Source organism: Manihot esculenta, chromosome 14 (assembly GCF_001659605.2).
Source record: "Manihot esculenta cultivar AM560-2 chromosome 14, M.esculenta_v8, whole genome shotgun sequence".
Taxonomy (NCBI): domain Eukaryota; kingdom Viridiplantae; phylum Streptophyta; class Magnoliopsida; order Malpighiales; family Euphorbiaceae; genus Manihot; species Manihot esculenta.
The window spans coordinates 20,386,076-20,399,795 of NC_035174.2; the positions used below are offsets into that span (position 1 = coordinate 20,386,076).

Sequence of the window (13,720 nt, forward strand, 5' to 3'; positions counted from 1 at the left end):
CTTTTAATTTTTAATTATTACTTTAAATTTAATTAAAGCAAAGAAAAAGCAAAATTGATATATTTAAATCCTGGCTCTTGATTTACATAAGAACCAATTTAGGTCATTAAATTAAAAAGAAATAAAAACAAAATATATTAAATTAATCTCAATCCTCTATTTTTTTTTTTTCAATTTTTGTCATCAAATTTAGGGTTTTGGATCCTATATACCTTTTAATTTTACCGTTCATAGGAGAGGATTTTTGGAGGATCGAATCTGAAATTAACCAAAGCCAAAATACGCTGCCCCTTTCTCCTCAAAACCGCACACCCCATCTCCTTCAACCTCACCCACTTGCGGAACCCATTCCGCCGGAAGACCCAGCCCACATCTCCATCTTCACGCCTCCCTCCTCAGATTACCATCGACATAACTCTTCCGCTGCTGAGCTCTAAAACCACCTTTCCATAGTCAACTCGACTGCTCCACCTCCACCATCAGCCCGACGCTCCTGCTCTCTCTAGCCATACCGGATAGTCCCTTTCCCTCAGCCACACATCTCCCGTTCCAATATCTCCAGTCCCGAAGCGCGCACTTCCCTAACCAGCAGTTCCTGCCTTTAATTCAGCTCTTCTCACTTCCTTAGCTTAAGGATTCTGGTAAGTCTTCCCCTGCTTTTACTATGAATTCAATGTTTTATCGCAGTAGATTGTGCCCTAGAAAGTTTTATGCACTTACCAGAAATCTCAGCACTAGGCCTCCGTCGGATACTCTCAATTTACAAAACTCTAATTGCTCCATAAACTCAGTGATTAACACTTGTTTCCCGAGCTCTATTTTGGGTCTCAATTTGATTTCCTCAAATCTTTACTTGCCTAAACACCCCAATTTTGTCATTCATTCTAATTCCGTAACCAACCTAGTTTATGGTAGAGACCCTTGCTTTGTGAGAAATTACTGTTCTGGGATAAAAACTGAAGGTGGTTCTCCTCAGTGGACTGAGGATATAGAATATTTGGATGAGTCAGGCAGTGTGATTTATAGCGGTAAAGGTATACGGTTGGTTGAGCCAGGACGTGATGACCATGTGATGATTGGTGAGCTGAAGAAGCCATTTTTGAATGTTGCTGCAGTTGCTAAGATTGTTGAGTTTGTGAAGAGGTGGAAATGGGGGCCAGAATTGGAGACACATTTGGACAAGCTACAATTTGTACCAAACATGACTCATATAGTTCAAGCTTTGAAAATTATCAATGATACTGATGGCTCATTGAGTTTGTATAAATGGGCTAGGAGGCAATCTTGGTATGTGCCGCATGATGAATGTTATTTGTTGTTATTTGATGGTCTGAGTCAAATTAGAGATTTTGATGGGGTACAAGCTTTGTTTGATGAGATGATTCAAGATTCAAGTAGCCGTGGGGTATCCTCATTTTGTGCATATAATAGGGTGATCCAGTCTCTAGCTAAAGCAGAGAAGTTGGAGCTATCATTTTGTTGTTTCAAGAAGGTTCAGGATTCGGGCTGTAAAATTGACACACAAACTTATAATGCACTTATATCATTGTTTATGAATAAGGGCTTGCCGTATAAATCATTTGAGATATATGAGAGCATGGAGGCTGCAAAATGTTCATTGGATGGCTCAACATATGAGTTGATGATCCCATGCTTGGCAAAATCAGGTCGTCTTGATGTGGCATTTAAGCTTTTCCAAGAGATGAAAGAAAGGAATTTTCGTCCAAGCATTGGTATTTTCTCCTCACTTGTTGATTCAATGGGAAAAGCAGGAAGGTTGGACACATCTATGAAGGTGTACATGGAAATGCAGGGCTTTGGACATAAGCCATCTGCAATTATGTATGTGTCTTTGATTGAGTCATATACCAAGGCTGGGAAATTAGATACTGCTCTTAGGCTATGGGATGAGATGAAGAAATCTGGTTTTAGGCCCAACTATGGTTTGTATACAATGGTCATTGAATCTCATGCAAAATCAGGGAAGCTTGATACTGCTATGTCTATCTTTAAGGATATGGAGAAGGCTGGATTTCTACCCACCCCATCTACTTATTCATGTCTTCTTGAATTACATGCGGCTTCCGGACAAGTAGATTCAGCAATGAAGCTGTATAACTCAATGATTAATGCAGGTCTAAGACCAGGTTTGAGTACATACACTTCCCTTTTGACTCTCCTAGCTAGTAAGAAGCTCGTGGATGTGGCTGCCAAAATTTTACTTGAAATGAAGGCAATGGGATTTTCTGTTGATGTGAGTGCAAGTGATGTTTTAATGGTGTACATAAAGGATGGTTCTGTTGACCTTGCCCTGAGGTGGCTACGTTTCATGGGTTCATCAGGGATAAGAACAAATAATTTCATAATCAGGCAGTTGTTTGAGTCTTGCATGAAGAATGGTTTATATGAATCAGCCAAGCCTCTTCTTGATACCTACGTGAACTCCGCTGCTAAAGTGGATCTCATACTTTATACTTCAATTCTTGCTCATCTTGTCCGATGTCAAGAAGAGCAGAATGAGAGGCATTTGATGTCAATCCTTAGTGCTACGAGGCATAAGGGGCACACATTTATGTGTGGGCTATTCATTGGTCCGGAACAGAGAAAACAACCAGTTTTATCCTTTGTGAGGGAGTTTTTTCAGGGCATTGATTATGAGTTGGAAGAGGGTGCTGCAAGGTACTTTGTAAATGTTTTACTCAATTACCTTGTGCTTATGGGGCAAATAAACCGCGCTCGATGTGTTTGGAAAGTTGCTTATGAGAACAAGCTATTCCCAAAGGCTATAGTTTTTGATCAACATATTGCTTGGTCTCTTGATGTTAGAAATTTATCCGTGGGAGCTGCTCTTATAGCAGTTGTTCACACTCTCCACAGGTTCAGAAAGCGAATGTTGTACTATGGTGTCATTCCAAGGCGCATAAAATTGGTTACAGGACCCACTCTGAAGATTGTGGTTGCTCAGATGTTGAGCTCGGTAGAATCTCCATTTGAGGTTAGCAAGGTGGTTCTAAGAGCACCAGGGGACTCAGTCATGGAATGGTTTAAGAAACCTATTGTGCAACAGTTTCTTCTGAATGAGATCCCTTCTAGAGCTGACATACTCATGCACAAGCTGAACACTCTATTTCCCAGTTCTGCACCTGAAATTAGATCATTGTCTCCCCCAAAACCACTCATTTCAGGGAAGGCTATGTAATTATTTTTTTCTTTCTTTATAGTGGAGATCAGTAACAATTGTAGTAGTGGAATGGATCCCAAGTTAGTTTGTAAGGCATGGTCCTTTATCCTCATTTTTCCTTTGAAGTTTTATTTATTTATTGGTTAAAAAAAATAGGATTTTGAGGAGTTGTATGAATATTGCCAGATATGCTGTATTAACTTACAAAAAATAGAGTTTATACCTAACCATACTAAGTTTAAGATGTCTACTCTTATTTTATTTATTTATTTTTAGTACTGCAATCTTTTGGTGCAGTTAATGCCACCCAAAATAAACAAATAAAAAGCCCATAAAATAAACCTGCCACTAACAGTATCAGGGAAATCCCAGGTGGCATCATTTTTATGTTTCTGTATAGAGTCAAATTTCAGACTCATGTGGATTTTCTTCAAGGCAGAATGCTTTTCTTAGGGGACAATTTCATGACACATTTTCTCCTTCAAGCTTAGCCCAAATCCAAGGAAATTTGCTGGTAATTGTAATGTAATTGCTTTGCATGGTCAATTTTGAGTAAACCCAAATGGGTTAAATTGATTATGAAGCTGTTTACGGACAAATTAGTTCTTTGTGCTTTACTGTGTTGCTGATTTTCTGATATGAATTTTTTTCTGTAATCTTTCATGGGGAACCCTGTTGTTAAGAGTGAGAATGTGGGAACTGAAATGGAATGGTCTGGCTTCCAGAATGAGATTTCAAACTCTTTGATTCTCCAATGATCGTTGTTCTAAACTACTCTGGCTTCCAGTATGAGAGCTTGAGGCTTACAGTTCTCCAATGATTAATGATCCAGGAGTTGAATAGGTTTTGGAATCCGTTCATATTGCAGCTAATAAAAACATTGTTCCTGGTATTGTATCTGCTATGGTGCTTGGTGGGATTCACATGGGTAAGGCGTTCTTCTTTGCTGATCAGATTCTTGGTTAGGTTTTTCAATTTTCTCAGAACTACCCATTCTTTTGGTGCTTCAGGAACACCGGCCCTCACATCTAGGGGGGTTGTTGAGGAAGATATAGCAGAGTTCTTTGATGCAGCTGTGAAGTTGTCATTGAATATCAAGGGAGATGCTAAAGGTTCTTCATATTCAATTTTAGTTTGGTATTTGTAGCCCGAGTCTATAGAAGGAAATATTCAATTTTTAGATGTAACTTTTAATGTTGGCCTAAATGGTAGATCAAATTTCTAAACAGCAAAAAAAAAAGGCAGACATGGATAATCTGGGAACCACTAGGAAGGGCCAAACTGGCATGATACACCCCATTTTTGTTGAGGAAGACTAATACTTTGTGTAGTGTCTAATCTGTCCAATTGTATTTGGTAAGCAAATCTGGGTGCTTTCTGCTCAAAACTTGAAGATTGAATGGTAGAAACAAAAACAGGCAGAGGAATCATGATGTAGATATAGAGTAGTAGTCTTTTCTCCCATATTCTCAGTTGTAAACTTTGACTATCTTTCTAACAGATTTTGGGGAGATCACCAAAGTTTGATGTTGGGATTTTGTACAATCTGCCGCTCTCACTTTGTGTTTCACATCCCTTTCTCTTTCATTCTCCAGCAACATAAAAATTGAATTTAATATTCATGATCCTTGGAGTCCTCAATTTTAAGTTAAAAATTCATTGTCGATTACTGAAGCAGCACAAAGTTGACTGGAGCCGAGCTGATTCAAAGAAATCCGCGTGTATTTGTTACACAGATGATAAGCTTTTGCAGGAAATTCGATCAACCCTTTATCTGGTAAGGAATGATAATTTTAACCTTTTTCTTATTTTGTGTTTTAGGTAATATTTCAAATTATCTAATGCTTCAGGAAGTGTTTTTTTATATACCTCCTAGTTTCTGTGAATTTCATTTTCATAGGATTTGACAGAATAAACTCCTCCAAATAAGCTATTTAATAATTTTCTCATCCTACTGATAATGCATAACACTAATATTTTTCTTATCCTGTGATTTACGGATAGTTTCCTATGGATATAATATATTTTTTTTTATTACTTTCTCTTTCGCTTGGTTACTACTTACACATGGTCAGTAGGAAGAGTTTAGTATAAGGTTCAATCAGAACATCCCATTATCATTTCAGTCTTAATTATTAATGGTACAATAAAAGGAAGGAACAGAGCTGCTTCTGTCTCTTTTGAGTTTCTTTTGGTGTCTGGCTGCATTAAAAGGGATTTGATAGAAATCTATATTTCAAGTTGCTCCAAGTTCAATTCTTTATGTTGAGCTTTGGGTAACCTTAGTCTGTTTATACCTATTTGTAACTTGGCTCTCATGGGCTTTGACATTTTTCTTGTCTTGAATGGTTTCTTCAAAATGATCTTCCTCGTTGGACTTCTCTCAGCCATTATTAATGCACTCTCTCTTGGTCTGAGTATGGAAAAGACACCGTTTTCCCATTGTTTGATCATGATTAGTCATTTCTTGCTCTCCTTTTATGGCTTCTTGCAGTTGAGTACTGTGCTATTGTTGATGAGTAACTAGATTCTGGCCTTGCTCTGTAATAGGTCACTGAACTTTGTTGTGGGAGTAGAAGTGGACACAAATTTGTAGCTGGTGATTTTGCTCTTGAACTTGGTAAATAGTTGGTAATACACATATATATTCATGTTATCCATACAATCTTATTTGGTCCTTTTGTATATATTCATATTCATAAAATCTTTATTTTGTTTTTTTGGACTGCAGTGATGCCCCAAAAGCAGCACGCTACGGAAAGGGATTGGAAGCAGATGATTCAAGTTCGTATTTGGACGATTGAACATAAAGATGGAAAAATATATAATATGTAATAAAAGCCGGTCTCCAATTTGCACAGTTTGCGAACAGTAAATTGAAATCAGGTTTTTTACTCTTCAACCCTCTGTTGCATTGCTCTTCCTCAATGCAGCTGGGTTTAAAGTCTTTTAGTCCCTTCCCTTTTTCTTCTCCTTTATTGCTCTCCACGTGGGGCGGGTGTGCTTTTTTGTCTGTCTGCAGGACTCTTTGGCTTTTCTTCTCTAACTGTGCAGAATGGAACAATGCCTTTTTGTCTGTCTTCAGCTGCATGTACGCGTGGCTATGGATGTGCCGTGTTATTGCTGTGTAGCCACTGTTCAAAACAACACTTTTATTTTCAAATGCTGCCATTGCTTTCGAGTCCCTATCTTTGGCATGTCTCTCCCCTCGCTCGTCCCTAAAGAGCCCTAAAGATACAATCATTGATGGCGTGTTTCTCCCCTCGTGTGTCCCTAGAGAGCCCTAAAGATACAATCATTGATGCTTTGAGATTTGTGGTTTGTAGTGATATGCTTTTTCCATCAATCATAGGTGGCAACTGATGGTCAATTTAGGATACTTTACCTTCGATATCCGGTTGGTTTCAAGTGCTAGCTTTCTTCAGATTACGTGTCTGTTCTTGAGCAATCGAGGATTTACTCACGATTCTGTTCTTGAGCAATCATGGATTTAGCCTTCGATGGCAACAGCTTCAATTTCTTTTTTGGATTTGAATCTTTCTTTGTTGATGCATATCTGAAATTTTTGCGACCATGTTGGGGACTTGAGAAGAATGATTAGGGAGAAGTTTGCTCATTTTTGTGTGGATCTGCTCTATCAGGCTGCCGTCGCATATGCTTTCATCGGCTTGGCTTCTCATCACGGAGCTTGCTGTCTCCGCTACTCATTTTCCTCCCACCATAATTGTATTTGGATCCGTCTTCTCCTCATCCCTCTTAGGTTTGGTCGTTTTCTTCTTTAGAAACCTTAGAATCTTTTCTTCTACATCAATGCAATGCTTATATGCTGCATGTTCGGTGTACAGTACTTTTTCATTTGTAGACGTAATTGTCGTTACGGCCATTACATAACGGTAATGGTCATTACTAATAATTAAAATTCTTTTATATCTTTTATCTTTTGCTCTATATTCTCATTGTTATTAGTTTTTACACTTTTCAGCAGTTTCAAACACTATAATTTTTTAAGTTTTCTCTTCTTTTCTCTTTCAAATTTCAAATTTCAATTTTCTCAATATATTTCTCATATAAACTTAGATCCATTATAAACTACTCTATTTTCAAGCTTATTTCTTCTAAAAAATTAGTTAAGTTTTATCTATTTTAGTTTTTAATTGTTGTTTTTTTCTTTTTTTTTTTTTTTGTAAATTTTTGTGCATTAAAGTATTAGTTTTGAGTCAAAATTGTACTTTGAGCTATTAGTTTACTCGATCTATAAAGATTATATTGATTTTTCTTCTTTTAAACTATATGATATTTAACTTAAATTAAATAATCTATATTTTATATATTTATATTTATCTGAATTAAATCTAATCAATATTATTTTATTCATGAACTTTGCAAATTTTTTTAAAAAATTTGCGTAGCGCCAAGCCGTTACTGTTATGTTACAGGTCTGTTTTCGTTATCTGCGACTACGACCGCAAATGTTGCCGCGACTGCGATTTAAAACCATGAAGTTTACCCTCGAAAATGAAATCGGGACTATGTTTTCACTGTTTGTAGCGGCCTGCAGTATTCTCAAACATTGTATCGGATGTTATGTTGAAGAGTCTTCATTTAACAGAGGTACTTGCTTCTACTTTTGCATGATTATAATGAAATACTTGGTTCAATTTGTATGCCCTTACCGAATAGTTTATTAGAATAATATGGTATCATAGACTACTAATCTCATTTTGCTTTGTTGTTTTCAGTCCATTATTTTACGTCTTTTACTGTACATATATTTTAATTTTTTTACCTATCAAACACTCCAACTTTAATTATGACCTAATAAATACCTAAACTTTTTTTAAAAAAATTACTTTTAAATACAATTTTGTCAAATCTATGGTTTTAAAGTTGTGTTTAAAAGTAATTTTTTAAAATCTATGGTTAAACTCATGGTTTTTAAAGTTGTCCTTGACTGCAGCTAGCCTTGATTCTAGATGAGCCATCCTTGCTTTGGAATTAGTAGCATTGTTCCTATTCCAATCAAAAAGATTTTTCCTGCAAACTTCAAAAAGATTTTTCCTAAAGAGTTTGAGTTTAGAACACACGTTGAACATAGCTGATCCATTAAAGTTTTGCTTCTAAGAATGCTTAATGATTTGAGAAGTATGTTAATTTGAAACCCAACGAGAATCAAAATAAAACCTCTTTTTTTGCTGTTGGGACAGAGGGAGATATACAAAGTAACAAGAGCCCGTGGGATAGAGGTTGCACTAGCGAACAGATGCAAGGGAATGATCCAACTGTTCTTGAATATTAAAGGATCCATTTCTCCGGTTGTTCCAAGTAAAAATAGGTCCCCTAAACCCCATACCTGTAAGAGCCATTCCATCTAAGAAATTCCAAAAATAATCAACTGCAGAACCATTTAACCCAGTATCACCCATCTTCTCCCATGAATGTAATACACAATCAAAATCACCCACTATCAAAGTTTTAGCATCAAGAGAAGGAAGGAAGGTTAGTGTTGGGTACCTGAAGGGGCTCATGTTGGGCTTGACATTGGCAGACAGTGAACGGTTGTGTAGAAGATGGGTCACAAATAGAAATGGGTTTTGGGTTATTTGTCTTTTGCACTTCTATAGTCCAAAGATGGTTCTTCGGCTGACACGTCTCCTCTTTCTTCCTTTCAGTACGTTCCTTTATTACCAGACCATCCAAAAACCTTATTTGCAGGTGTTCAATCAAGAATGGAAAGTTGTATAGCATTAAATCCACATCGATATTTTCCTTACCGATTGAAGAGAGATATTGCTTAAAAAGGTGTGGTATTTCAGATCTACTAGGTACTTCTAAGAGTTGTTTTTGAAGCTGAGATGACACATGGCTCAAGGTTCTCAGAAAGTGGGTAGTAACGGTAGGGACTGCTGAAACATTTGAAGGCAAGACTACCTCTTTCCCTTTATAAGTACTATGCATTAATTGTCTCTCCAGGTGGACGTGACTTACCTCTGATGGAGCCTGAGTATCAATGAGGTTGTGTTCTGACATTGGCGACGATAACCTTAGACTGGTTCCAATCTGACTGACATTGTTAAATTGGTTGTGCTCTTGGCTTGGTTGGATTGTAATTGTCTCAGCATCCTTAATTGCTATTAGTGATTTGCTTGTGGAGCTTGTTATAGCAGGATCCTTGATCACTATCCTTGATTCACCTATGGGAATATCATTGTGGGTTGTAAGGTTGATGCCACCACCTGTAATTTATTAGGTGAGGACGCTCTGATCCAAGGTCCAAACGCCATTCTTCTACCGTTGGCTTTTGTTACTGAAGGAGGTCTAAGAGTTGGGCAATTGATGCTAAAATGCTCTAAAATTCCACAATTAAAACACACATCCGGTAATCTCTCATATTTGAATGCTACCCAGTTAATGGAACCATCAATTCTCTTGGAATGAAACCCTGTAATGAAAGGTTTTTCAAGACACACCACAGCTCTAATTCGCATCTATGTAACATTCCCAGGTTTGTCCCAATGACTCTAATCATGCTCCAAGAAGCCCCCCACAAAATTACCAATTGATTGAGCATTTTGAGAGGTGATTTTGTTTGGTGGAAGCCTGGAAACTTGGATCCAAAAGAGATTTCAAAGGATAAATCATGCGGCCACTCCTTAATAACAAGCAAATTGCTTCGAACCGGCCATGGTCGGCCTTGTAGAATTAGTTGAGCTTCTGCTTCTTCCTCAAAAGAGAATAAGAAAATATTATTTCCTTTGGCAGCTACTGAAAAATCTTTTTTTTAGGGACCATACCTGTGATAAGATAGTCTTTTACTGTGTTGGCGCTGAAGCACTTCCCTATTATTAATTTTTCAATCAAACGTTTTTGTTGAACAAGTTTGCTCTGAATGTTCTCTTCTTCAAGAGTGTGAAATGATTCATTGCAATTAAGGCTCTCAATAAGTACCACTAACTCCACAAAGTGACTTACGAGATGAAAACTATATTTGGAAAATATGGAAGAATAAGAAAATAAGCAACACGCTTTTCAATACATATGAACGCGTAACACAATTTCAGATTATGTAATGCATATATGGTCGAATTGTACGTAGGCTAATTTTGATATTTTAGTATTTTGTGGGTTAAGCATATATTCTCCCATTTCCACTACCTCTGCCTCTGCCACTGGCCTGAGTCATGGCTGGAGCTGCTGGCTGCGCTACACTGCCTGAGGCTGTCTGCTGGGACTGAGCCATCGGGACTGCTCTTGGACATTCTCGAGCCATATGCCCCTCCTGACCACATCTGAAGCAGGCGTTCGTCCCAAACCGACATACTCCCTTGTGTGGCCTACCACACCTCGCACAAACTGCATTAGCATCATATGGTTCATGTGGGCACACATAAACCCGCATCACATACATCACATATCATAGCATATTATTAATGCACATGCATATTATCATGGCATTTCACATCATCATACAAGACAGGACTCCACATCCTATCCTAGTGGACATGATCTTTCCTATTGTGCTTGACCTTCTATAACATCTATGAGCCCGACACTTTAGGTCCGACCATATGAACCTAGGGCTCTGATACCACTCTGTAACGACCCGAAAATCGGACCGCTACCGGCGCTAGGATCCAGATCGGCTTAAGGCCGCCGGGACCCGTAGCAAGCCTGACATATAACCTGTAAACCTGTATAATCCCATACATGATTAACAACATACATAAAATTTGAAACTTTTCTTTCCATGTACATCAACCAAACTCAACCTGTGCACATACATTAACATAACATTGATCCCTCTGTGGGATCTCATCCGTGCCCCCAATGGGTGACATAACATATGTTGAGTTGGTTTACATAAACATCATAAAAGTCTCTAAGATCATGTAATAAAAGGGATAACAACAATCTATGGTCAAGCACACCTCTAACATCCATAAACATCATCTCATTACATATCTATACTGATTAAGACATTAAATTACAATTTGATCATGTCCATTGCTAGCTATTACATAAACATGACTTCTTTACTCTATCCGGACTCCTGCTTTATATTGTACCTGCAAGCCTGGGGGTAAAGGGAGAGGGGTGAGCTAAAAGCCCAGTGAGTAGAACTATAAAACATATTAACACTATGCTCTATGAAATGCATCATAACACAGACAATTCACATAAGGGTTGGGTGAACTTGTCACCAATTAGTCCAAGCTAACTCTGTGCCAGGCCGTAGCATGGGGTCCTGGTCTTCCTGTCATAACATATATTACTTACCATTGCCCCAGGGCCTCCTCTGGGCTCCTGGTCTTCGAGTTCCATAACCGTGCCAGGCCGTAGAATGGGGTCCTGGTCTTTCCTTACTCTGTGCCAGGCCGTAGAATGGGGTCCTGGTCTTCCTGTCATGGACTAATTGGGTCATCCAATATTCACCCACATCAACAACAATCGATGCAATGCGGCATATTCGTGAAAACTAATGCAATCATCCTATTGCATAATCATGATGCATGAAACATGATAAAACATTTAATTTTTCAATTTAAAAGATTAAGTTTAGTTCCACTCACCTCTGGCTGACTCTGACAACACCGAAGCAGCTAGGCCTGTGCAATCGGTCGGTTCGGTTCCGAACCGAACCGAACCGAAAAAACCGAAAACCGAAATGTCAAAATTTTAAAAACCGAAATAACCGATTATGATTATATAACCGAACCGAACCGATAAAAATCGGTTCAGTTCGGTTCGGTTCGATTCAAACCGAAATCTGCAATGACAGTGACAGTGACAGTGACACTCAGCAAATCAATAGGGACTACTGGACTAAGGAGGGAGGGAAAGAGATTGATGGCGAGCGACGGGAAGAGGGTGAGCAACTCCCACTTCTTTCAACAGATCGACGGGAAGAGGGTGAGCAACTCCCACTTCTTTCAGCAGATCGATGGGAAGAGGGCGAGCGATTTGTGACTTCTTTCAGAGGGGGAGGGGGAGGGCGTCGTCGTTAGGGTTAGGGATTAGGTATCAGAGTGAGTGTGAGTGATGTGAAAGAGATTGATGGCGAGCGACGGGAAGAGGGTGAGCAACTCCCACTTCTTTCAGCAGATCGACGGGAAGAGGGTGAGCAACTCCCACTTCTTTCAGCAGATCGATGGGAAGAGGGCGAGCGATTTGTGACTTCTTTCAGAGGGGGAGGGGAGGGCGTCGTCGTTAGGGTTAGGGATTGGGTATCAGAGTGAGTGTGAGTGATGTGAAATTGTGAATAAGGGTTTCGTTTCGGGCTGGGGGGAGGGGAAATTGGGAGGGGGGAGGCGAACGCCTGGGCCGAGGGTTGGGGGTGCTGGCCTGGGTTGGGTATCAGAGGGGGAGGGGGAGGGCTCGGGCTTGGGCTTGGGCTTGGGATTAGAACCGAAATCGGTTATTTCGGTTTGATCGGTTATTTAACACGTTTAAACCGAACCGAATCGAAAACCGAATAATTTTAAATATACTAACCGAACCAAATCGATCATCCCGATTAACCGAACCGAAAAACCGAAATTAATCGGTTCGGTTCGGTTTTTCGGTTTAAACCGAAATCTGCATAGGCCTAGAAGCAGCTGAACTCACTACTGGGGTCCTCGGGTCCGAACCTACACAGGTGGACTCAAATGAGGGACCAAACACACCTGAACATAACTATAAACTACTCCCTAAAACCCCCCTAAAACATCATGAAACAACCATAGAAAAACATGCAAAGGAGGCCTGGACAGGGCACTTTCGGTGGCAGGTTCGGCGGCCGAAAGTCCCTCCAGAGCCGAAAGTCAGGCAGGTTCGGCCGCACCTTCGGCGGCCGAAACTCCCAGACAGAGACGAAACTCATGCATGTTCGGCGGCACTTTCGGCGGCCGAAATTGCCAGACAGAGACGAAAGTCTCCTTTCGGGGGCAGGCTTCGGCAGCCGAAAGGCTTGCCTCCCCGGCCATGTTCGGCGGCCGAAAGTCGTTCGGCGGCCGAAAGTCCTTCGGTTGCCGAACCTGGTTTCTGCCAAAGGGCAGAAACTTGGCTCCTTTTGCACATTTCGCCTCCAAACCTTCCAAACATGTATCAAACCTATTCTACAACACACATACACAAGCATACATGTTCCTAGGGGCCTCAAACCATCATAAACCCCATCTACAACTCATCAAGCATCCACATTGTTCAAGAACACACATTAAACCCATAAACATACCCATAACCTAAACATGCATTCTAACCCATAGATCTACTTAAAACTTGTTTAAAACATGCAATGAGCTTAAGATCGGCTCTTACCTCTTGAAGATCGAGAGAGAGACGACCTAAAACTCGAAGTTGGGAGAGATTGGGTTCTTGAACCTCCAAGCTCCAAAACTTTGCTCAAAAGCTCAAATCTTCAAAACAAAGTTAAAACAAATGAAAATCTTGAAAGATCTAGAGGAAAAACATCAAAGATTGGTGAGGGACGGCGGAGAGCTCACCTTGGCCGAAAATGGGGAAAAAGCTCGCCCGTTTTCGGCTAAGGGACCCTTTTATAGT

General features: G+C 39.6%; 1 protein-coding gene and 1 long non-coding RNA gene across 11 annotated transcripts; both read left to right on the top strand.

Moving 5' to 3' along the window:
- The first annotated feature begins 247 nt into the window (after positions 1 to 247).
- LOC110631342 lies at positions 248 to 10,079 on the top strand. 10 transcript variants are annotated; one of them, XR_006348448.1, is made up of 7 exons: positions 248 to 641; positions 3,554 to 4,109; positions 4,192 to 4,958; positions 5,732 to 5,812; positions 5,913 to 6,941; positions 7,618 to 7,792; positions 8,386 to 10,079. It is a non-coding gene; the product is annotated as an uncharacterized LOC110631342 (long non-coding RNA). The 10 variants fall into 10 exon arrangements; XR_006348450.1 differs by having other exon boundaries at positions 5,913 to 6,067; positions 6,204 to 7,792; XR_006348454.1 differs by having other exon boundaries at positions 4,192 to 4,293; positions 4,683 to 4,958; positions 5,913 to 7,792.
- On the top strand, positions 640 to 3,431 carry LOC110631341 (pentatricopeptide repeat-containing protein At1g79490, mitochondrial). The gene has a single exon (XM_021779130.2). The coding sequence runs from the start codon at positions 665 to 667 to the stop codon at positions 3,197 to 3,199; it is 2,535 nt and encodes an 844-aa protein (XP_021634822.1). The 5' UTR covers positions 640 to 664; the 3' UTR covers positions 3,200 to 3,431.
- Positions 10,080 to 13,720: the final 3,641 nt, after the last annotated feature.

Coding starts and splice junctions, on each gene's coding strand:
- LOC110631341 (XM_021779130.2), top strand. CDS start 665: ATGAATTCAATGTTTTATCGCAGTAGATTGTGCCCTAGAAAGTTTTAT.